At 37.1% G+C, this 23264-nt stretch overlaps 1 protein-coding gene across 1 annotated transcript in view; it reads right to left on the bottom strand.

Moving 5' to 3' along the window:
- LOC121331076 (hemicentin-1-like) overlaps positions 1–23264 on the bottom strand; it is an 86027-nt gene that overhangs the window by 60264 nt on the left and 2499 nt on the right. The window contains 7 exon segments of the mRNA XM_041278232.1: positions 411–674; positions 1050–1170; positions 7353–7459; positions 8072–8243; positions 13060–13182; positions 13301–13459; positions 14449–14519. Coding sequence (XP_041134166.1) covers positions 411–674; positions 1050–1170; positions 7353–7459; positions 8072–8243; positions 13060–13182; positions 13301–13459; positions 14449–14519 — 1017 coding nt within the window.

Here is a 23264-nt window from a genome sequence, read left to right as displayed (position 1 = left end):
CAACTTATTAAACAATGCGGTTATTGTAAGAAAATGCTTAAAACAAGGAACTTTTGTTGAAATTGGCAGTTTAAGAATGCAGCACTCCTGTCCTCTCCTGCTATTACTGGCATTTTCCAATACACCAAGCCAAAATGATCAATTTAACCCTGAGCTCTGTAATAAAGTTGGGGACTGGCTGATGTGTCTTGTATCTATATAGTTGTAATTGACTATTGTGTAAAAATAAATAACTACATACATAAATACACTTGCGGTGATTTGGTTGACACAACGTAAATTATGACACGGCCATTCTCTCCCCAGAATCAGCACTCAAGAATCAGGGAGAATCTGTTTTTTTTTTTTTTTTTTTTTATAAGACATCCATGCATTTAAATGTATCTAGCAGTAAAATGAGCAATAATGACCTGGGGTAATGCTGTAGAATGAGACACTGGAGACTCGCTGGAAGAGGAAATCGTCTTTGTCATAGCCAGTCACCTTCATGAAGAAAGCCTCATTGGGAGGGATGAATTCGGTGATGTTCCAGATGCCGTAAGGGTTGCGTTTGGGGTAGAAGCGGATGGGGATGGTCTTGAGGACTGCACCTGAGATGCTGAGGAGCTCCAGACGATCAGCTCTTCCAGGGGGGGTGATTCCAGTGGTGTTTAGGAGGACAAAGGTGGGGATTCCTACACAGGGAGAGGGAGGCTGTGATACAATACAGAGACACTTGGGGAGTACATTTTATTTTACAAAATAAATGAATGTTTAAACTGATTAATTAACGTTTAGATTCAAGAAAAGATTTGCGTAAATTAGACAACATTCTTTTTTATGTAATTGCAATTCCAGATGCAAACCAACCAAGTTCAAAAGTCCAGTTTTATTCGGTTTGTACCATGTGTATGAACTGTTAAAATTAATAATGTCAAATTCAAACTAAGCTTAAGAGTCTAATTTAAAGACATGTGTAAACAAATGTGTTCATGGAAGTGGTAAAAATGTTTACAGTGTTTAGAAAAGGCTTTGTTTTGGTATTTTCAGTATTAAAGGAATTATCTAACCTTGCACAGGCCTGCTTAGAGTCTTTTTGAAATCCAGTGTAGGCTTTCTTGCAAACCCAGCTCTGAAGTCAATGGTGCTAAGGCCTGAAATACGAATTGAATGTCTTCCACTGCTGGATGTCTAAGGAGAGAGAATATCAGCATGTACTCTTGGATCAACAGCAAAGGCACAGTTGGGTATTATTTTCATGATGTAAACAGTGGTGGATCTACATGCAGCCTACCTTCGTCTCCTTGTGCTGAAAATGTAGGTCACTGTGACTTACATTCACAACAGCACTTGCACGTAGAACAGTTTGACCACTGGCAACCGTTTTTATTGGATGTTACCAATAATCAAACTACAGGGAATGTTTACAGGAGATGCTTAATGAAAAAAGTCTTTATAAGTTTGTTTTTTATACACATGTAAACTGACAGAACCAGTACGGTCCTAGTGCTCCAAGATGCATCGTTAATGCCAGTTGAAAACCTGGCTTCACATCTGCACCTTTAAGTGGTTTAAGATGCTAAGATGTCTATTCATTTGACTAATGTATATCCAGACTCAGATATGCATGTTTGGGCTGGCCATGAAAGCAAAACAAGCACAATTTTGTTTTACAGCTGGACAGATTTATCACTATCTGTGGAGCTTATGAAGTATAGACTCCCACAACAAGACCATCTCCCCCCGAACCTCTTTCATGTTAAGATGAGTTCTCCTGCTTTGCTTCAAATTGGACATATACATCATTCCAAATTGACAAGAATAAAATGAAAAACGATGCAATGGTCTGGAATTCCAACATTGATCCTTTAGAATTATCCAGCCAAAACTCTTCCAAGTGGAGAACATTCAGATGCAGACCAACTGTTTTTCTGAAGTTATTATACCCACATCTAAAATAAGACTTTATTATATAAGATATATATATTATATATTATATTATATATATATATAGGTGTTACATAAGGACATCAAAGTAATGTTTCCGTTACATAAACCGCACACAAACTTCCTTTTGAAGTACTTATTTGTTTTTTGTCTCCAGTACCTGCTTGTAATAGTAAAAAAACAGAGGTCAGACACTAAAATTTAGACTGAACGAGCGAAGGTTAAACCTAAACCGTTGTTTGGAGGAAAGGGGATTAAATTAAATCTAGAATAAACCGAGATTTACCGTACTTTTTCGACAAAAAATAAAACGGGTTTCGTACGAAACTAAAGTAGTCAATTTAGGAATTCCTTCTATATTATCATTCCAAGAAGATTATATCTAAATATATATATATATATATATATATATATATATATATATATATATATATATATACACACAGCTCTGGAAAAAATTAAAAGACCACTGCAAAATTATCAGTTTCTCTGGTTTTACTATTTATAGGTATGTGTTTGGGTAAAATGAACATTTTTGTTTTATTCTATAAACTACTGACAACATTTCTCCCAAATTCCAAATAAAAATATTGTCATTTAGAGCATTTATTTGCAGAAAATGACAACTGGTCAAAATAACAAAAAAGATGCAGTGTTGTCAGACCTCAAATAATGCAAAGAAAATAAGTTCATATTCATTTTTAAACAACACAATACTAATGTTTTAACTTAGGAAGAGTTCAGAAATCAATATTTGGTGGAATAACCCTGATTTTCAAGTACAGCTTTCATGCGTCTTGGCATGCTCTCCACCAGTCTTTCACATTGATGTTGGGTGACTTTGTGCCACTCCTGGCGCAAAAATTCAAGCAGCTCGGCTTTGTTTGATGGCTTGTGACCATCCATCTTCCTCTTGATCACATTCCAGAGGTTTTCAATGGGGTTCAGGTCTGGAGATTGGGCTGGCCATGACAGGGTCTTGATCTGGTGGTCCTCCATCCACACCTTGATTGACCTGGCTGTGTGGCATAGAGCATTGTCCTGCTGGAAAAAACCAATCTTCAGAGTTGGGGAATATTGTCAGAGCAGAAGGAAGCAAGTTTTCTTCCACTATTTTACCCAAACACATACCTATAAATAGTAAAACCAGAGAAACCATATATATATATATATATATATATATATATATATATATATATATATATATATATATATATATATATATCAATTACCAGGCTGTCCAAAGATTTTGCTGAAATGCAGGACAGCTTTCTAGCTTTTCCAGATTAATGACTTGCTTAACGTTCTTCTACCAGAGTTAGATCTAGCTTACCCCTCAGATATGCCTGTCCTAGAAACAATGAAACTGTCCATTAATTAATGTCAGTAGGTGTGTTATTTATTTACAATACTTTTTTCATGTCCGTTCACAATCTTTGCTTTCTTATGTGCAGTGTTTGGGCCATGCTAGCCATAATCCACTGGAAGAAGTCATATTCCCCATGAGTGGAAATAGTCCTTAAGTACGACACCTGTTGTTGAACATGATGGGTATTCCTTAAATCCAAACCAGAAGGCTCCTAAGTGGTCCTAACCTGTGGGTAAGGAAAGTCCTGGTGAGCTATTCTGAATCTCTGCCCAGATGCTCATGTATCAGCTAACTTCACTTAGTGAGTCTTTACATTTGTACCATACCAACAAGGTGAATATGTTTAAAAACACAATTGCAATTAGCGCACATGTTTCTGGTTTTTTTTTTTTACACAGATATTTTCTAAAAAATAATCTTTGTGAATTTATTTCTGAAAGATAATTATACAATAAAAACACATCTGCCAAACATTTTTCAGAAACACAAACTTGCTGTCATGGTTGTTTTCTTTTATTATTTCCCTTGGCAAATGGTTAGGTTTTTAGTCTTGCGTTGTTCTTTGTTAAAACTGCTGGCAGTGTAACACTGCCCATTATCACAAGGGCACGGTATTAGAATCACTATTTGGTGACGTGAATATCCATAGAAGCTATGTCCTGTTTGTTTAGTTTTTCTCATTGAGATTCTGTCATCTATTTACAACGGGTTGTGCATGATCTGAGCATGACCATCATTGTTAAAAACATTTAGAAAATAGCTAGTATAAATCTGAAACAATGTTTTTTTTTTTTGTTTAAATACTGTTATAGAGCACTGTCCTGCAAATGTATTAGACTTACTTTCATCCAGGATAGCTCATCTAGCAGAGGTCCCACGTGTACACTATAAATAATTGCTAAAGCATATATAAGCCAGCTGAAATGTAAGAGTGCAGCAATAGCACTCACAGAGGGGTTTTTTTGTTTGTTTTGTTTTGTTTTTTTAACTTTTAACAAAAAAGGTTTCTCAATGCAGATTAATTTGACTTGAGATTTTTTGTGTAATTTATTTTATTTGAAAGAACTCCTCATTTCTCTATAAAACGATAGCCATTCAGGGTTATTTGAAGTGAAAAGGGTTGAAAATTAAAAAGGGTTGAAAATTCCTTTTAAAGTGTTTCATTTTTATGTCTCATTTAACTCAACCCTCCTGGCTGTTGTTTTTCTCAGATTATGCACCTTAGCACTGCTAATGACTTCCGGGGACCCCCAACACTAAGCAGAAACATCAGTAGAGCCCACAGCTTAACTTCTGGGCTTCCCTATGAAGATGTAGGTAGCATCTCATAGCAGGGAGACCTTATAAGCATCCTTGACTACAGAAGTTATTTAGAATTATGACAGCTCAAATGCTTTCTTCAAAAAAAAAAAAAAATAGCAATCTTCCAAAGAGAGTCATACTCTTAGAAAATCATACCCTAATTTTGTATTTTCGATGGACTACAGTAGTGTTTGAAAAACAAAGCTGTTTCTGTTGTTTTGCAACATTTTCAAAGATACCGCATTGTTTTCTTTGCCATGGGAATCTCATTGCTTTGGGATGTTGATGTCAATGCATCAAAATAGCCATATTTGTTTTTTACATAATTACATTAACAATGTTATTCAACTATAGTCCTAGTTAAACCACTTATTTCCAAAGCAGGAAAAGGATAAAGAACCCACTTCCTTGTCTCCTGCACCTAGACCCATCTCTAGCTAAAATATGTCCATAGAGGGATTTGTTTAAGACTTTCCGTTCCTCTCTTCTGTTTTTATGACAGGCCTAAAAAGCACATGGCTTGAAGCCAGAATCCAATTCTTTCTGGTTGTTTGCATACTGTTTGGATTACAGTCTTCCTAAACTGTTACCATGGGTCATAAAATATAATAAACTTTGAAGCCAAAACCAGTCATCAGTGAGTTCAAAAGAAATTCCGGAATGCAGAAAATGTTGTTGGATTCTGCGGAAGTGCAAAGAGGAATTGGGGTCATGTGTGATGTTCCCACTTCACCACCATCACCTAGATCATTCTCGGAACATGTCCCATCCTATGCCATATTAAAGACAAGTAGAATAAACCCAAAATGACAGACAATGGTATTCCCACTGTACTAGATTAAAACGGTTTCACACAGTGATGAAGCATATGAAAAATTCATACAAGTGTATGTAAATTATACACACCATTTAGCATAAATCCTGCATCAATCTTAACATGAAAACTCAGTGACTCAAGAGTTATATGCAAAATGGTTGATACTAAGGGGTAGATGTACTAAGATGGGCCAGTAACAGCGCAAACATACCACAGTTTGCATTTCTGGTACAACAATGTGCAAAGTATACATTTTGTTGTATGTACTAAGACAAAAATGTTAATAAAGAGAGTGGTGCAATGTAAAATTGTGCACAATTACAAACCACCTGCACATTCATAGAATGGGTGTGATTCATTTTCTTATACAGGTGTTCAGAATAAGCTAGAGGGGTTTGCTGCATATATAAGTACAGCCTGCTTTTAGGGAAAAACAGGTATTTGGGTGTTCGCCTCAAAAATGCATTGACACAAATGGCAACGCCCAAAAAAAAGCGGATTGGGAAATGCTAGCAGCAATTGCGACTGTTTAAAACATGCTTTCAAAAGTTCTTAACAAATTAATGTAATTGTCGGCATCTTTATTACATCTCATTAAAATATCTGAGATGTAATATCTCCACCCCCTTTTTTGCAAATTTATGCAAGAACGCCCTTGCCTCTAAGGCTGAACCACAAAGAAAGACTGCTGCCGCAAAGCATCCCCAAAAAAGTCTCTAACAGCACTGTGCTTGTTTAATACATTTCACCCTAGACTTCCAACTCGTTTGCTAGTATTGCGACAGCCGCAACACTTTAATATATCTACCCCTAAACCTGATGGTACATTTGGTGGATTGTCAAGATTTAATAGACAGACAAAGACAGTAACACAATTCCTTTAGTAATCAAGACCCAATGGATGTTTTGCATTCTCCTTAAGTGTGTTGTTTCAGAATGACAAAGAAAAAAACTCTAAAATACAAAAACAGAATTGTAACACTGCAACGCTTTTAAGATATTTTAAATGTATTACAAACTTCTCCATGGCATAGAGTTCTTTCTTTTAAATGTAAATGAATTAATTGATTTAATTCTACCATTTAAAAATACAAACATAATAATATTCTAATATGATCCATTCCAACTGGCAGTAATTGACCAACCAGTCTTGGTACACAGAGGAAACAGTGAGGAAAGGTAAAGATTCAAATAAAAAATGGTACCATAAACGAGAACAGGATATGCCTCAGGGCGATGTATTTCAGTGGCCTGTTGCTACAGTTACAGGGAAAACAAAATGTTGTAGAATCCTCAGAGCTATGTAAGCGAACAAAATACAGTAAGAACAGCCCCTAATTTTGGGTGTTACAATTATTCAGTTAAAATACACATGTTTTTTGCACAGGGGAATATCTTGGGTTGATTGGGTAAAACTGATTGATTTATAATGGCTGTACCACTCTGTACCCACATGAGGGAATTTACCCTCCCCTAACACAGCGACCCATGGGTAAACATAAGTGTGGCAGCATCAGAATATTTCCACCAAAACCCACAAAGTAGAATTTATAGCTCTGTACTCGAATGCATCGCAAGGCTAGTCTAGTTTACCTTTTGCATCTCCACTTTAGAGATTGTCAATGCAGATGTTACAGCCAACTTTACCGTTTTTAACATCTGGCAGCTCTATGAAGCAACACATGCCATGGACCGTCAGTGCACCCTCCAGTTCATTTTTTTTTCAGTTCAAGAGTCTGCTGTTTTTTGGGAGACTGTTTATCAGAGTATGTGTTTATTTGTTTGTGAGTTCAACTCTTAAAACAACGGTTTAAATTTGCATCCATGCCTCTTGTGTATATGTATAAACATTCACCTATTCTGAACACAGTAAATAAAGGAAAGATGAAGAGATGTTTCAGTTCTACTGTACAATATTTGAGTAAAACAGGGGTTTACCTTTATGGACCACATCCCAGGGACTGGGTCCTTGATGTTCACTACTTTGGCAGAGTTTGGGATATGCAGCAACTCATTCAGGCCAATGTCTTTCATTATCAATTTTCCTGCAGAAAACAGAAAATAATGAATTGTAATCTTTCTTTACCAATTCTACACATTCCAAGTGGACCTCTTCTGTCATATACTATTGGCCCCAATTCATTAAATTGTGAGGACTGTTATAAGGAATATTGGGTTCTATTCACAAAGCTTTAACTCACAAGTGTTTCTTATGAATAAAATAAAGATTTATATTTATGAAACTTCTTTACTGTTGGTAAGGAAATCATCAACAGCACAGAACAGTTCTATAGTTTATAAATATCTTACTTGGTTTTATTAATTAAACAGAATTTCAATTTAAACATGTTTTCTTAAAGTTAAAGCTTTGTAAATACAGCCTACTTTATTTTGTCAAGGGCTATTATTACAAAATCCATTTTCAAAACTGTATTTAAATCAAGTTTGTAGTTCATAAAACCTTAATTTAAATTGTTTAACAAAAGGTTAGAAGTCAATTCTCCTTTTTTTTTTTGTTTTCAAAGCCCTGATTAACCCAAAATCAAGTTTATAATTCTTTTTTATAACAGTCCTTAGAGTTTGGTCAAAAGGGTCCATAATGTTGTTAATAAATAATCAGACAATCAAATCAAATTCTTATTTGCTCTGACCCATACCCAGTGGGTCTCGGATCTCAATCATTGGGGCTGGGCCACTAAGAGCAACAGTGACTTCCTTCAGGCTGGGGTCAAAGGGGATCTGCCAGGTGTTTGTCACCCCTGTGGTGTGATCGGTGGACAGCAGATGGACTTTGGAGGCCTGGACTGCTTCTTCAACCCATTTGAGCACCTGAAAGAGAACAATACAAATAAAACATCCCCAGAGGACAGCCCCCCTGATAGACTGGCTTGTGAAGTAAAATGGAGGGGAAAAAGATTAGTAATTGTGAAGTGTTACAAGTATATATGAAGTGTTTATTGTTAAATTACCATTGGTATGACTAGAATTTAAAACATTTTCATATCCAAGAGAACACAAGTTTACAAAAGACATTGCGCTGTACAGTATGCATACAGGTTTGTTTACATCATGGGGTTTAGGGACAAAATCATAACACTGTTATTTCGTTTTTAACCTATATGTAAGGAATGCTAAACAGCAATACGGAGGTTCATCATACATCAGTTTTATAACTACTGTACAGTAGTTTGTATTGTTTCGCTATGAGATTTCAAAAGCCATTTCAATTTAAATGCAGTACTAACATTTCTTTTTCCAAGAATCTGGATGAAATATCTGTATGGTGGCGATTGTAAATGATAGCCTCCATATAACACAAATTAACTGCTTTGTCAGCTCACCTCTGAAGCTGAAGTGCTGCCGCTGTGTTACTTCTCCTTTTACTACACCTGCTATAGGGTTTTGAGGTTTACAAACCCACTGCTAAGCATTACCTAAACCATTGCTTGGGCAGGTCTCTGCATACAACAAGGCCCTTTGAAGAACTGTAATGAGATGAGGCAAGATACTGTATGAATGTATTACTGGTGCCTAAATATTTTACAGGGTAGCCTGCTTAGCGGGCAACTTTGGGGCGCATGGAAAGTACGTCCGTAGAGTCTAAATCCTGCAGTTTTAAATGTGGGGGGGGGGGGGGGGGGGGGGGGGGGGGGGGGGGGGGGGGGGGGGGGTGCTGATAATCCACAAAACCCTTTGAATGGTTGTGTGTTGCAATGTTGTGTGTGTGGTACAGTGTATATAACTCAATGATGAGGGATGTCATTGAAAATGGCAGCCCCTAATCATAACAGATTTCATTGTATCACAATCAGCACACCTTGGTAACTTGACCTTGCTACTGTATGTTTCAAACCTAAACATCTGCTTTCAGCCATGCATAGTTCCTCTCGTGATTTCCAGCTCATTCCTCTAGTGATCTAGCGTTTTGCCTGCTTATACTTTCTCAGTCCCACAGGAAAGAGATTAGGCAGCTTTTGTTGTGCTCGCCTATCTGCCTGACCCATTCCTTTACACAGGTCTCTGACCGGACACATGTAACAGATACAGTAGGCGCTTCTCTTCTAAAAAAAGGCTCTGAAAGTTATTGAATAACCAATGTTAAATCAAGAGATCAGAAAGCACAGCAAAATCAGTATCTAAATGGAAGAATAGAATAGATACAATGCCTCTTTAATTTAAACATGAAATGAAGTAGAAAATATTTCAGGAGTGTTATCCTTTTTTGTCATCATAGGGTAGTTTTGTATTTTACAATAATCTATGCAGATTATATTCATTACCCTCCAAAAAGTATTGGGAGTGCGTAATGGTGGAGTGGTTTGAAATGATTGCCCATTTTTAACCCCTCCTATCCCTTATTTACTAAACATTTTAATAGCCTTGAACAGATAATTGTCTCCTTCTCTTATATACAAAATATTTTAATGAGCAAGCCATGCCACAAGTGCAGTGGTATCTATTATGTGTTTTTCTAATTCTCCAAGGCTGTACAACAGAGGTTCATCCAAGCAGCCTTGGCAGTCACTGTTGCAAATACCTATTTTTTGGTATAAAATGTAGAACATGTGTTAAGAAATCATTTAGCTCACCAATTAAGGTATATAGTATATGCACTAGAAAAGCCCAGTTATCAAAAACCTTTTTAATAATCCAAAGGCTGCAATTACAGCAAATGTGGACTGGCTGAGAAATTATTATTTTCTCACATCTAAACATCTTACAGAAGTGACTCTCCAACTGCCCTTTAATTATGGCTAATGGTCTGAATGACATCACAGCACCTATCAACGAGGCCCCGATCTGCAATCACTCTCAGCTCACATGGGTGCAATGAATTGACTGCAGTTTAGTAGTCCAGAAACCAGGAAGGATTTTATATTTTAGTGAAACATGCTTTTTTTAAAGAGACAATCAACTAGCAAAGGGCATATAACACTTTATTCACACAACCTAAACAATGCATTATCACGTTCAAGACAGGATTGTCAATGCCTGTGCTGGGGCCAGTTTTTCCCTAGATGGTGTGTGGTTGCGCTGGAACAACTGAAGCAGTGGCGGCTGGTGAACTTTGAGAGGGGTGGGGCGACGGAGAACCAACTCTTATCTTATTCCCCAATCATAACCCTTGTATTTCACCTCTCCCAAATCCACATATAACATAAAAAACATTACATACTACTTACACTCGATGAACTGTATTTAACTGCTCTTCAGTTGTCCTCCCGTAATTGCTACCGTGCATTACATTACTGAAACGAAAGCCTGTGATATAAATGACCAGAGATACTAGGCTACTGATTTCTGTATATTCAAATAAATAGGCCTACAGAAGTAATAGGCTATGTAAATAACTAGTATTTGATATAAATACAGTATGAATAACCATATCACCCTATGCTTACTTTTAGTGCAGAGGGAAAACAAATGTGGGGCACCAGGTTTAATCAGACAATAGATGACGAATCTCTGCGATTTATTTTATTTTACTTTCTTTTCTGCAGGAGCATGCTGTAGTTATGACATTAAAACATGTTTCACCTATTTTAAAAGTGGCTTGATTGTTTAGAATATCATACTGTAGTCATGACAGCTATACACTTTCATAACTGTCAAAGATCTCAGAAATCACTACTGTGCATGTGGTCCAGGGGCGAAAGGCTTCAGCGCTGCAGAACCAATTGGAAACGTAGGCTTCTGATCTGTTCTTCCCACCCCATTACTGTGTGCGGCAGGGGTGAAAAATAACGTGTTGTAATGCAGGTAACAATTATCATAATGTTAATAATAGTAGCTACTGTTTAACTTAGATCATTATTATTACTTATTAATTTAAACTGGTGAGGCGGTGCCCTTTGCGCCCATATACACAAACCGCCACTGAACTGAAGGTGTCTGCCTCGGCACTCACATTATAGCCCCCTGCCTGCAGGGTCATCAAAGGGATGCACACAGAAACCTGGAAAAAACATAGGGCCCAGACTTCTATTCCCATTTGTTTAGCCTGGGTCACAGGAAGGTCTAACACCTGCCATCCTCCCCTCAACCCAAGCATGTGCCATGAAAGTTAACAGTTTAAATGGCTGTAGACCTCCATTAAAACCAGTCTTAACTATCTTGACTCTCAGTGGAATACCCACAAGGCTCCATGGCCATGCAGAAACACTTTAACAGATAGGAAGTTAAGGTTTGGAGCATGAGCTATGCATGTTTGGAGTTTAAGCCGTGAATGACAAATGTCAATCTCTTAGTTAAGAAATGCTGTACATACTCTCATATTGGTGAACAAAGGAAAAGCCACCTGCAGGCTTATACTATATCTGTCGTGTGGTTATGGGTTGTGATTGAACTCCCTTCTGGTACATATTGTAGTTTTAAGTGAAACTATCCCTTAATATTGGGCCACTTGGATAGAAGTCTATGCATCATCTCTTGCATTTAAAAAAAATAGCCTTTTCTACATGTGAGTACCCCTTGTGCCAACAACATACAATCTTCACACAGTCTTTTTTCATCAGGTATAAAGACACATTAGTAGATGAACAGAGACAATTATATTATAGCTTTTCCAAAATTAAGTGAACAGTTTCAGTTTTTTACAATGTGATGCCAAACTACCATTCGCTAATTCATAAAACAACAAGGATAGTATTTGCATTAATGCACGTGTGTTGGTCAAGGCAATCCAAATCATCCCAATCCAACCAGGATTAAAGTTCAACTATATTCAGTCTAAGGTTGTTGGGTAAACATATATATGTCTGTACAGATACTCTAATTATGAATCTAAAGCAGATGTGGAGCAGGTGGAAACTGAGGGACAGAACCTGGACAGCAATGAGCTTTCCAGGAAAACTAGGCATCTAAACCAGGGATCCCCATAAAAGCAAACACTGTACATTGGTGTTAACTGGCAACTTAGTTGTTAAACAGGTGATTTTTCAGTGAGGGGGTAAATACCTTCTTCTGCATTCAATTCGATACAGATTTTTCACAGCAAAACAAAAACTAAATCCAAACTAACATAACCCAAACCACAAGAGGGCAAACAGAGATTTTATAAACCACAACAGTTTTAATTTGGATGATTAATTTCTCTACTACTCAATGACATGAACAACATAGGTTGCCCAATACTCTCTCTTTCTAGATCAAACCAGATCTTTTGTTCTGGTCAGGAAGTTAACTTTGTGTTGTATAACTGTGAACGAAAACTAATAGTTCCCGTTCGAAACTATGAGTTAGTATGCTATTCTTGTTCTCCTCAAAAGTACGTTACTTGTTTTGTACCATATGAAACCACAAACATCCCAGGAATTAATTTTTTTTTCGCAGCTTTACAAAACAGCTGTCATCATCTCCAAAACCCTGTGAATGGCTGAGATGAGTTATAGGGATATCTCAAAGTTTTGTTTGCAACAATCAAGAAAGGTTTGAGGTATTTTAATAATGTTTTGTGAATACGGCCCAGTGCAACAGCTTTTCTGACTAGTTCGTGCCTTTGCCAGATTGGGGATACACATTACTGTGACAACCTATGTACAATAAGTGTAGACTTGTACAGACATGCTCCATGTAAAATTGTGTTTTCTAATTTACACTGTATAGTATACTGTGATCAAATATACATAAACAGAAGCAGACCTACCTCATTGACCTGCTTCTTGTCCAAATGAAAGACCTGCCCTGAGCTGGTCGAGGCAATCTCCTCATAGGCTTTGTAACCAATGTGGCCACGGTCATCACAGTCTCCAGTAAGCACAAACACAACCTGCACAGCACCAAGACAAATAAAGATGGAGATGTGATCAAACCCACTCACTACTTCCTGTAAGAGAACACAACACGTGAGACGCTTCAGCATGCAACTTCATCCGTTTCTCTTTCACCTGAGACTGCTTTTGCTGGATGAGCTGCAAGACTTCATGGGTGAGTTTGTAGTCTTTGGACCTGGCATCTGTGAAGACATAGATAAAAGATCCAGGCAGAGAGATTTCCAGAGCAATCTTGATCGCGCCAATGCTCATCTCTGGACAATCTCCACCTCCCTGTTAACAGAAATGCAAAACACAAAAAATACTTGATGAATAATCCTAATGAATGAAATGTAACAAGAGAAAGTATTTTTTTTTTTTAATTTATTTTTTTAGTTAATAATCGGTTGCAACATAACCATCACATTTTCTCCACCAAGCTTGTATCCAAGGGTCAAGTGAAAAGTTCTTAGACTTGTACAACAAAGGTTTCTCATGCTTTTCCATGGCAGAGTATTTCCTGCATAGCACAGATAAAACAGCAAAATCTTATTTGAACTATATTGGTTCTCACTGTAAAATACATTCATTTTCACATTTATGAGGACCAAGTACTGATCCTCCAATTAAGCAAAGGGATGTGTCTTCTCTGTTCTCTGTAAGCAAGCTATCTGTATTAAAAAGAATGGAATCCCCACAGCCCTTTAATATATTCAATTGTATTGATTTGTTTGGTTTATAATTCTTAGAACCAAAAAGATCTAATGATCCTAAAACTCTACCCACAGGGATAAGGCTGCAGTGAGTTGTATTAAAAGAAAGGAACCCTGAAAAGAAGCTGCTTTCAGACTTGTAGGGTTACACATGACAGAGATTCCTCCTTGGCAAGGCTTGTGTCTCCCGGTAAAGCAAATTCATTTTTTCCGCCAGTTGAATCAATTTTATTTTTTAATAAAAGCTGTACTTAGCCAACTCTCACACACACACACACACACACACACACACATGCTGAGATAAAATACAAATATGTACACAATGCATGAATACGCAACCAGTCCTGTCCAGTCTCCACAGCCATTCAATTCTATGATTCTCTCCTCTCTACTTCCACAAAGTGTGCCAGTTATTGGCAATTTTGATGTGGACACTTTTCATATGTAATTCATATAGGCCCCAGGAGAGCTATTAGATGAACATTCCCTTTAATCACCACTGCCCTGGGCCTGGCTCATGTTGCTAAGGTGCTAAATCTTCTGGTATTTCCATGCTTGTTCTGCACTTACCTGTACATAAAGCTCCCTGAGTTCATACTGGAACTTCTTTGGATCTGTGGTAATAGTGACTGGTCCAATCTCTGAAAGGAAAGATTTTAGCAGTATTCACTATTATTGTTTCATTAGTTTATTTATCCAACCATTTAATTTCTTTTAAATGTTCCCGACATAAACAGGTACATAAACTGGCCACTGTTTTTACTATTAAACATGTGAAAGCCTTTCTAATTAATCCTATTTTCTGAGCCGTTTGGCCCAGGCTGGCAGTGTGAATGGCTGTGATTTGCTGACTGGCTGACATGATGGTCCCTGGTGGTCCAGAGTTCCAATACTGACAAGAAGCCCTCAGGCTATGGTGGTGTAATCCAACACTTACATTTTGCAATGAGGAAGACTGGTACTAGAGATCCCCTTTGGCCACACCATATGTTTTTGCCTAAGACTCCAGGACTCTGCACACAGGGCATGCCAACTTTGTGAACAGATTGCTTTCCAAAGCCACTTTGACAGCTACAGGAGCACAGACGCATTAGCATCCCAGCACTGTGCCGGTTTTCAAAACAACTCTGGTGATGGGTGTGTCAGTGTTATCCCGGACGGGCTACGTTGTAAAGGTGTTATTACTTAAGTTAGTATTAACTTTTATACCAGACTGCTTGTTCTACTAAATGCAACAAGAACATTCACAAGAACTTTATTCTTTTCTCTGTACTCTCTACATTGATTTGTTTTGGAAAACACCGGACTGAATTGTAAACATAGAGGTGGTTTAAGCACAAAATTTGAGTTTCAGACCAAGCCGTTCCAAGAAAAGCCTAACCAATCTTGCTAAAAATGAGTGATGTCAAGAGTATGAGCATGACATGGCTGCTGAAGCCCCATTTCTGAGGACCCTTACAATACAGTTTGAAAAGTACCATCTTGACTTAATACAAGTTTATTACAATGAAGAAACCCTAGCAGAGTCATAAGCCGACCACTGCAATGGATTACCATTATTTTCTACCAATAGCTTATACCATTAGCAAACATTTTGTTACCTTTGCCCTTTGGTAAAGAGCAGTTTCATTTCCATTGTCACTGCATTGATATTGAATATCAATTTGCAATGATCAGATGACAAATGGGACTATTTTAGTTGCTTGTGTTAATTTGTTTTTTTACAATAGCAACGTCTTGGCTGTGTTAAATTGGATCCAAATCTATATACTAATTCTAGCAACAATAGGTTCTGTCCAGCAGTGTAATGCTATTGGCACTCAATAAAAAAGAAAGAGGCACAGCTATGCATCTACACCAACCAGTATCAAGGGAATATAAACTTAACAGCCATGTTTAGGAAGGTTACATCATTGCATTACAAATATAAATGGAATGGAGTCATTTTTAATGTTCTCAGTCTTCTGCAAACAGAACTCAAATAAAATGCTGATTCTGTATCCCACATGGTTACGAAAATGCGCAAATGTTTATAATACTGCAGTAGTAGAACAATGTGTGGGCAAAAAAAGAAGTTATGTCACACTCTATTAAGAAAAATACTTAATAAAATGCTCTTAACTGCACACCCTGCTGACAGTAATTGACAATGGCTCCTTCTGGGTCTTATAATGGACATCATCATTTTCATTATCATACAACTTCTTTCAAATAATCTGCTTATCTCCTGTTCGCTTGGACTACAAACTGGCACACAGCTAATGCATGCTTCATATTGGGTCTGTTTAAAATAATAATGTCATTTAATGCTTAAACACAACACGGTCTTATTTTTTTATATATATATATATATATATATATATATATATATATATATATATATATATATATATATATATATATATATATATATATATATATATATATATATTCATTATATCTGTTCAAGCCCAAAACTTTAGAATAAATGAACAAGTTATTTGTATTACTAGTATGTATAATAATCCTTGAACAGCATTCTCTGAATTTGTAAATTTGGCAGCAGAGACTGGAACTTAAGGAACATTTATTTCCTCAATTAAAACCCATTTCAAACTGACAGGGTAGTTTACTTGGCTTCTCTTAATGGAATCAAATTCACAAATGAAACCATTGCAATACATGAATGGAAAAGTTAGTACCACTTTTTTGTCTCATGATTAAGTGTGGTTTGTATTTCTGTCTCCTGGACTGATCTCTCTCTCTCTCCTCTCCCACAGGCCTGAGGCAGGAATGAATCCAATGCACACAAAGAAAAAGGCTCTCACAATAAAAGTTACAAGTATTTGTATAAAATCTAGGTTTATCAGGTTATAGGCAAATGCAATCTGCCTAATGAAGGCTTGGCGTTTACTAGTACAAAATCAAGGCAGACAGATGGATGAGAGCCCTAATCAGAATGCAGCGAGTCAGACATAATGACGTTAGATTTACTATCAGCTTTGTGGAAGGATTCAGATGCCCATGTGTGACGGGGTACACCCAGCCCCTGTTTGTATTATATTATTTGTTGTATTATTATTTAAAATGTATGGTTTGGTGTGGGTAAAAACTATTTTATTGTTATTATTGTTTGACAGCCTGGGTGGGGTTAAAATGCCCCATCCAGATAAAATCGTGAGAATGCGTGGCCATCAGTGAGTGCTTGTTGATAAACTGGCTGTTGACCATGCATATGCTGTGCTTGTGTGTTCCATGTCTGCTTGTCTGTCTATTTTGGCCATTGTGCCGTTTTCTTTTGTGTGTGGTGTTTTGTTTTGTTAAATCTTTTTATTTATAATTAAACTGGCACTCATAGTTTTGTTGTCCGTCTACTTCATGGCATGACGTCACCACAGAGCTATTTGTGACACCATGCCATACATGACTCTTTTTTGGAATAAAGAAATATAAACACACTGGTTGATAAATACAGTAATGTAAAATCAATGGCTGGAAAATCAAGGAATATTATCAGTCCCATATCAGCATTCTTTAGAATAAAGAAATATAAGCAGGCTGGGTCATAATATAAAATCACATGGGTGGAAATGCAGGAATTGTAATCAGTCCATCTAGGGTTTCTGTGACCTCATAAATTACGAGACCTTTGGTCTCATAATTTATAATCTGTCACAGAAACCCAAGATGGAATTGTTTTCCTGTAACTCACTGAAGAGGCCCATCTATTATTTTTTATAATACATGGATACCCTTGTGATGCTAATATTAAAGAATACGAGCTTGAGCAGTACAGTTGGGTTTTTTAAAACTTAGTGTTTCAGTGCTGTACAGACTTTCTATGTCGTTACCCGTTAGTGCTTCAGCTTTATTTGGATGATTGCCTTTACCTTGTTTTAATTTTCCGGTCCTCTCCAGTTTTTCTGAGACACAAATCTACCAGCTTGACATTGTTTTTTAAAGTATTCTCATTTTGTTGCTCATTAATGAAAATTTCTGTACTGTGGGTGTTCTCGAGTGATTGAAAATGAGACATTTTGTATTTGAATTGAAAGTGATGGTCTCAAGAATTTAAATGGGTCAAAATTCAAGTATATTTTCCTCTAGACGAATTAACACTCACTACTGTGGTATTATGCCTTTTTTTTTTCGAATGGCTCAGGATGCAAATATAGCCTTCATCCATGTGTGTGTATATATTTTTTTATTTCCAGTTGGGTCTTTGCTTTTATTCATATTTCATAAATGGGAGGCTCCAAACTCTTGAAAATGCATTGCTCAGCCTTGGCTGCAGACCCTTATCTTTCAGTAGGGCTTACTGTGGTAGTGGGGGTCACTGTGGAGTCAAGCTCACTGTTATAATGTATTCATTTGTTGCAATATAATAACGCACTTCTTTTGGGAAGACTGAAAGTTATTGTATTTTAAAAAGAAAAGCAAACAAAAAATCTGCTTAACACTGGCTTCTACCCAAGTCTTCATAAAACGTACAGTTGAAATGAATGTTACAGATCCCAACTTCATGAGTGATAGCTGGCAAGTCTAAGACACAGAGTCTCGGGGCTGCTTTATAATATAAAGTTTACAGGCTGTCCCAGAGGAAAAGAAAACCAGACTACAATTTGTTAGCAGTGACTTGAACCCTTTTTATCTTAATGAGGCTGGCACCAGGAGACACTTGTTTAATTACGTTTATTTTTAAGATCATTATGCAAAAACTTTTCTTCTTTGAAACTTTGTATAGTTTAGTTTCTGTGACTTCATCAACCACTAATAACTGTGGCTTTTGCCAAAAATGTTTAGTCTTTGCAGGGCCATTTAAAGACTTTAATGCTCACAAATCTGATGGCATTTTTTCAATTAAAAAAGAAAAATACCATAAAAACAACAACAGATGCTAAATATTGCTAGTCTCTGAATCTCACTGTCTTCTTTGTCCTGTTTCTGAATGTGCTGATTTCTTGAACCCTTTGGTAATCTGCTGCAAGCATTAAGTGTAGATGAGTCTTTTTAAAAGAAATCCAAGAGCTTATTGACAAACATTTGCCAGTTTTCCAGAAATAACTGTTGTGTAAATGTATAATTGCTATATTATTTTCAACCAAACAGTGATTGGAAAATAAAGTGAGATTTAAACACACACCCTGACTTTGAAGAGGGTCAAGGTTTTCTTTAAAATCAGATCCAGATACAAAAGATGTTTGGGTTTAACAGAAATGAAACAATTGGAACTATTGGAACTACTAATGTGGTCTTGTCTGTGTGATGATTCGTAGCAAATCAGTTTTTAGAATGAAAGCCAAGGTGTCAAACCCTCATGCTGTGAATATGTGCCACCCAGTTTGTGTCTCCATTCCAGTCTAACAATCCCCAGTTTGCCTAGCTGTTTCACTTTCTTCTATTTTTATTGTTGCTGATGCATTTTTCTACTTTTTTTTCACTGACACATAGCCTACCCAGTCTGAACGTCTTGGCTTCAGCATTGCTTTGGGTCTTTACAATGGATTTACCAGACTTACACTCTGATGTTTTGCATAGTTACAGATTCTGAAGAACTCTTGATCGGGAAGGTAAAAGCCTGTAGAATTTGCATATTTGAAAATGCCTCCTTGTACCAGTAATCAAGTGAGTTCTTGAAAATTAAGACACATACATTTTTCCCCTCATAAACATGAATGTTATCAAAGTTTGTGGAAAATTCTCAGTATGGATCAGTGACAAAGCTAGTGATAAAAAGCCAAATAATGCACCGATTTACAAAAAGAGATTTGATGTTATCTAATACTTTCCCGTCAAAGCCTCACTAATTTAGACAAAAAAGGCTTTTAACACTTATCTATTGAAATAACATTAACCTAATTTTTTATACGCCCTCCCCAATTTCAACTGAAATCCAATGCCTGTGACGTTGACTACAGCTGATCCTGTAGTTATTAAAGAGACCATTGTGCAGTATTAGAACATTAGAGATTCTTGGTGCAGGGGAACAACTGGAGGAAATAGACAAATCTAAGTAAAGGGGTCAATAGACATAGATGACTAAGACAGAAGAACAGCAGCTTGACAGTTAAACATCCCTTCTCATACACAGAAGTAGACTGCAAGCCGCAACTGACAAGTAGCGATTAGGGGAAGGTTTCTACTCAGCCAGGCTATGACTGAGGGTCAGCCTCTTCCAGAGTCTGTTTCCAATTTTGCACAAACGATCCCTCTGGCAAAGACTGGTGGAGAGAGCCTTCAATAGAGGGGTTCTGCTGTTACTCACTGTCAGCAACATCCATCTTCATTCAGCCAAGGCCAGGCTGAGGGCTATGTTTGGAACGCCAAACGACCATGGAGAAGGAACTCCTGGGCTTAATTACTCTGTGATCTTTACGGCTAAGTGGTCGGAAAAGTTGGCAATGTTTTTGTGACTAATATTAACCTACGTTTAGAAATGAAAGAAGTAGTGTTTCCTTAGTTCCTAGTATTATACAGTAAAAGCATTTGTGAATTAACTGTAGTCTGATTTGTAGTTGAAGGTTTTTAAGTTAGGAGAGCCAAGCCCTTAAAGAAAAGATTTCCAGAGCAGTCTGATGACCACAATCCCATTTTGTAACTCATAGGTGGTTTTGCAAAAAATGTACCACTTGGTTGTATCACACACCTAAGCCGTGATATATTGCACAACGACTGCACACCCTGTTACTACCTATATCTGCAATTTATTTTTAACATAAGAAGGAACACACAATGTATTGAACACTGTAACTCTTCATGAGAGTCCCACAGATAATTACACACATTTCGTGATCTCCAATAGCACAAGAAGACTTTTCTGGTTAATAAACAAATGCAGATGTTGGCAAATACAACGTGATGCTTAGATTGTATGGAATATCCAATGCAGATGCCTGTAGAAAAAAATCTGACTAAAACTAAATGGAATGAGTTCAAAATAATCTGCAAACCACACGACAATGGGATCCTTCAGCCCCAGCCAATTGAATTCAATAAATTTTACCAAGGTTCTAACAAGCTAAGCTCCTATGACACAGTTACACCAATAGAAATTAAAGACTTCACTCTTAAGCCCCTTTTCCTATCAGGAGCATACCTTTAACTATGAATGAACCAAAACATTTTTACATTGTAACCTTGTATTGCTCAGTAACACCTGTAAGTCGCCTTGGATAAAGGCATCTGTCAAATAAATAAATAATAATAATTATATTTTGAAGCCTTTATTGAACTTATGAGCAAATAATAAGTCAACACAAGTACTTTCTTAATATGTGGCAGTGGCAGTGAAAAGAGACAAAGTAATTGAACATTGGTGCATTTAGGTCTAAATCATAATATGTTTCAAACTAGTGGCAGCTTAAGCATGTGTTCAGTAGGCATGCTCAATTGTAATGAGAGTGTGTAAATAGACATTCTCTAATAGATACTTTGCCATCCAACGGACTCCAAGCAGGCAGGATACAAATGGTTCATATTAAGTTGGAAAGTTGGTTAAAAGAAAGTCCTCGACTAGAATAGACTGGATAGGCCTCAGGTTGGATACCATTGGTTAAGATCTTATTTTTTAAACAGGCCTTAAGTATATAGTTGTTAAACATGCTAACAGGTAACACTTGAACTGGTCATCACCACAGCTGTCAATGTTTGACTGAATTGTTATCTTTACACATCCTTAGCATCCCTATTAATAAAGACAACAACAAAGACAAAACATTCAAGACATAATATTGTGTTATCATGGGGTTGGACAGGGTCACCACAATAATCTCTCCCTACATGGGAAATGGTCCATATCAGCCTTTGAATACAGCGTTGGTGGCTGGATAACAAATAAGGGTCATCTTTACTTTAATGGACAAAGCACAAAGCCAACTACTGAGCAGCCTGAAGCTTCCTCTGTCTGTGCATCTTAAAAGCCTGGTTGATTACTGTAATAAGGTACTTTAAACCACCCATTACTGCAGAACTGTTCCATCCATGGCTCCCTAGTTATCTCTAGAAGTGCTTTGCAATGGAATAGTTTAGAATTCACTCAGCTAAGAGGGAGTTAATCTAGTGAATCACATAAAGAAATCGTATTATAGATATAACAGAAAAACTCAAATTTGCACAGGGCATAAACTCTACAATCCATAGTATTTTCATATTCACGTCATTGAACTGTCTGTTAACTGCATAAATAAAATAAAATATGCTGAAAAGACTACACTATTGATGGATAGTGTTCAATATTCCTCTTGCTGCAGGGTAGCTGTGATATCCCAAACTGGGCATCATACACACCTACAGTTTATCCACCAACACTCAGGGTCATGCTAAGCGAGCTGTTTCCAGTTGCCTTATCCCAGTGGAGAATATTCACTTCACATCAAGATGCAGATACAACAAAGCAAGTGTTTTCAGAGAGAAATTTCACTGACCAGACTGAAATATGCTCAAGGCCAACACACTGGCATCCTGTAATAAACACACCATGAGAGTGTGCACAGTACAGTGTTGTAGATAAGTCAATCTCCTCCAAATACAGTTGGTGCTTTGTATTCTTTTGATGTCAGTCCTCCTATTATTTTGGCCCTTGTGCCTTTCTGTTTTGTATTTTGTGTTATTTTGTTTATTAAAGTGCACATTGGCACTTTGTTCTGCAGTTTCCTGGCTTCTGAGTCTGTCTTACTGCTAACCTGCCATAACAATATATTCCTTTGTCAGTATCAAACTTTCTGTGGCCCACAAGCTATTCAAGATTTAATTGTAACATAATTCAATTAAGAATGATATGTCATTCGACCTCTTGCTTGCTTAATTACCCATTTTGACCAAGCATTTTAAAAATGCAAAAGGATGCTTAGCATTTCTCCAGACTCCTGTCCCTCAAAAAAGGACTGTTGTTAATAAAACCGTGTTTCAGAAATAATCGTCACCTCCTATGTATTTTGATGGCCTGTGCCCCTGTCCTCTACATCTACAAACAAAAAGCCTCCACTGTCCTTAAAACAAGACAAAAAACAGGCTCAGACATGCCAATGAACTGGCTTTGGAGTGTTCAAGAAATGTTTCAGCAATATGCAGCCTCCCATGAGACCCCATGCCCCAGTTCAAGAAAACACACCAGTGTCTGAGCTATGGAATTTACAATGGTGTCCCCTGGGACCCTGTTTTAATTTAAACAATATACTGGGATTCCAGTGACAGTCTCTGCCTCAGGAGATCTGCAGTGTCTCTTCCCTCTCTGAAAACCTGCAGTGTAAGAAGGGTAAGGACACATGTCTGTCGGAGTTAAAGCAGTATGGTCCCAATCTTGATAGTGTCAACAAAACAACTAAGAAACATTTAAAATGTCTTGCAGCAGAAAAGCCACAAAGGCAGGTTTGTACTGAGACTAGCATCTAGTTTTTTTTTCCCCATCT

This window comes from Polyodon spathula, chromosome 18 (genome assembly GCF_017654505.1).
Source record: "Polyodon spathula isolate WHYD16114869_AA chromosome 18, ASM1765450v1, whole genome shotgun sequence".
NCBI classification, from domain to species: Eukaryota; Metazoa; Chordata; class Actinopteri; order Acipenseriformes; family Polyodontidae; genus Polyodon; species Polyodon spathula.
This window is presented reverse-complemented; position numbering and strand designations above follow the sequence as displayed.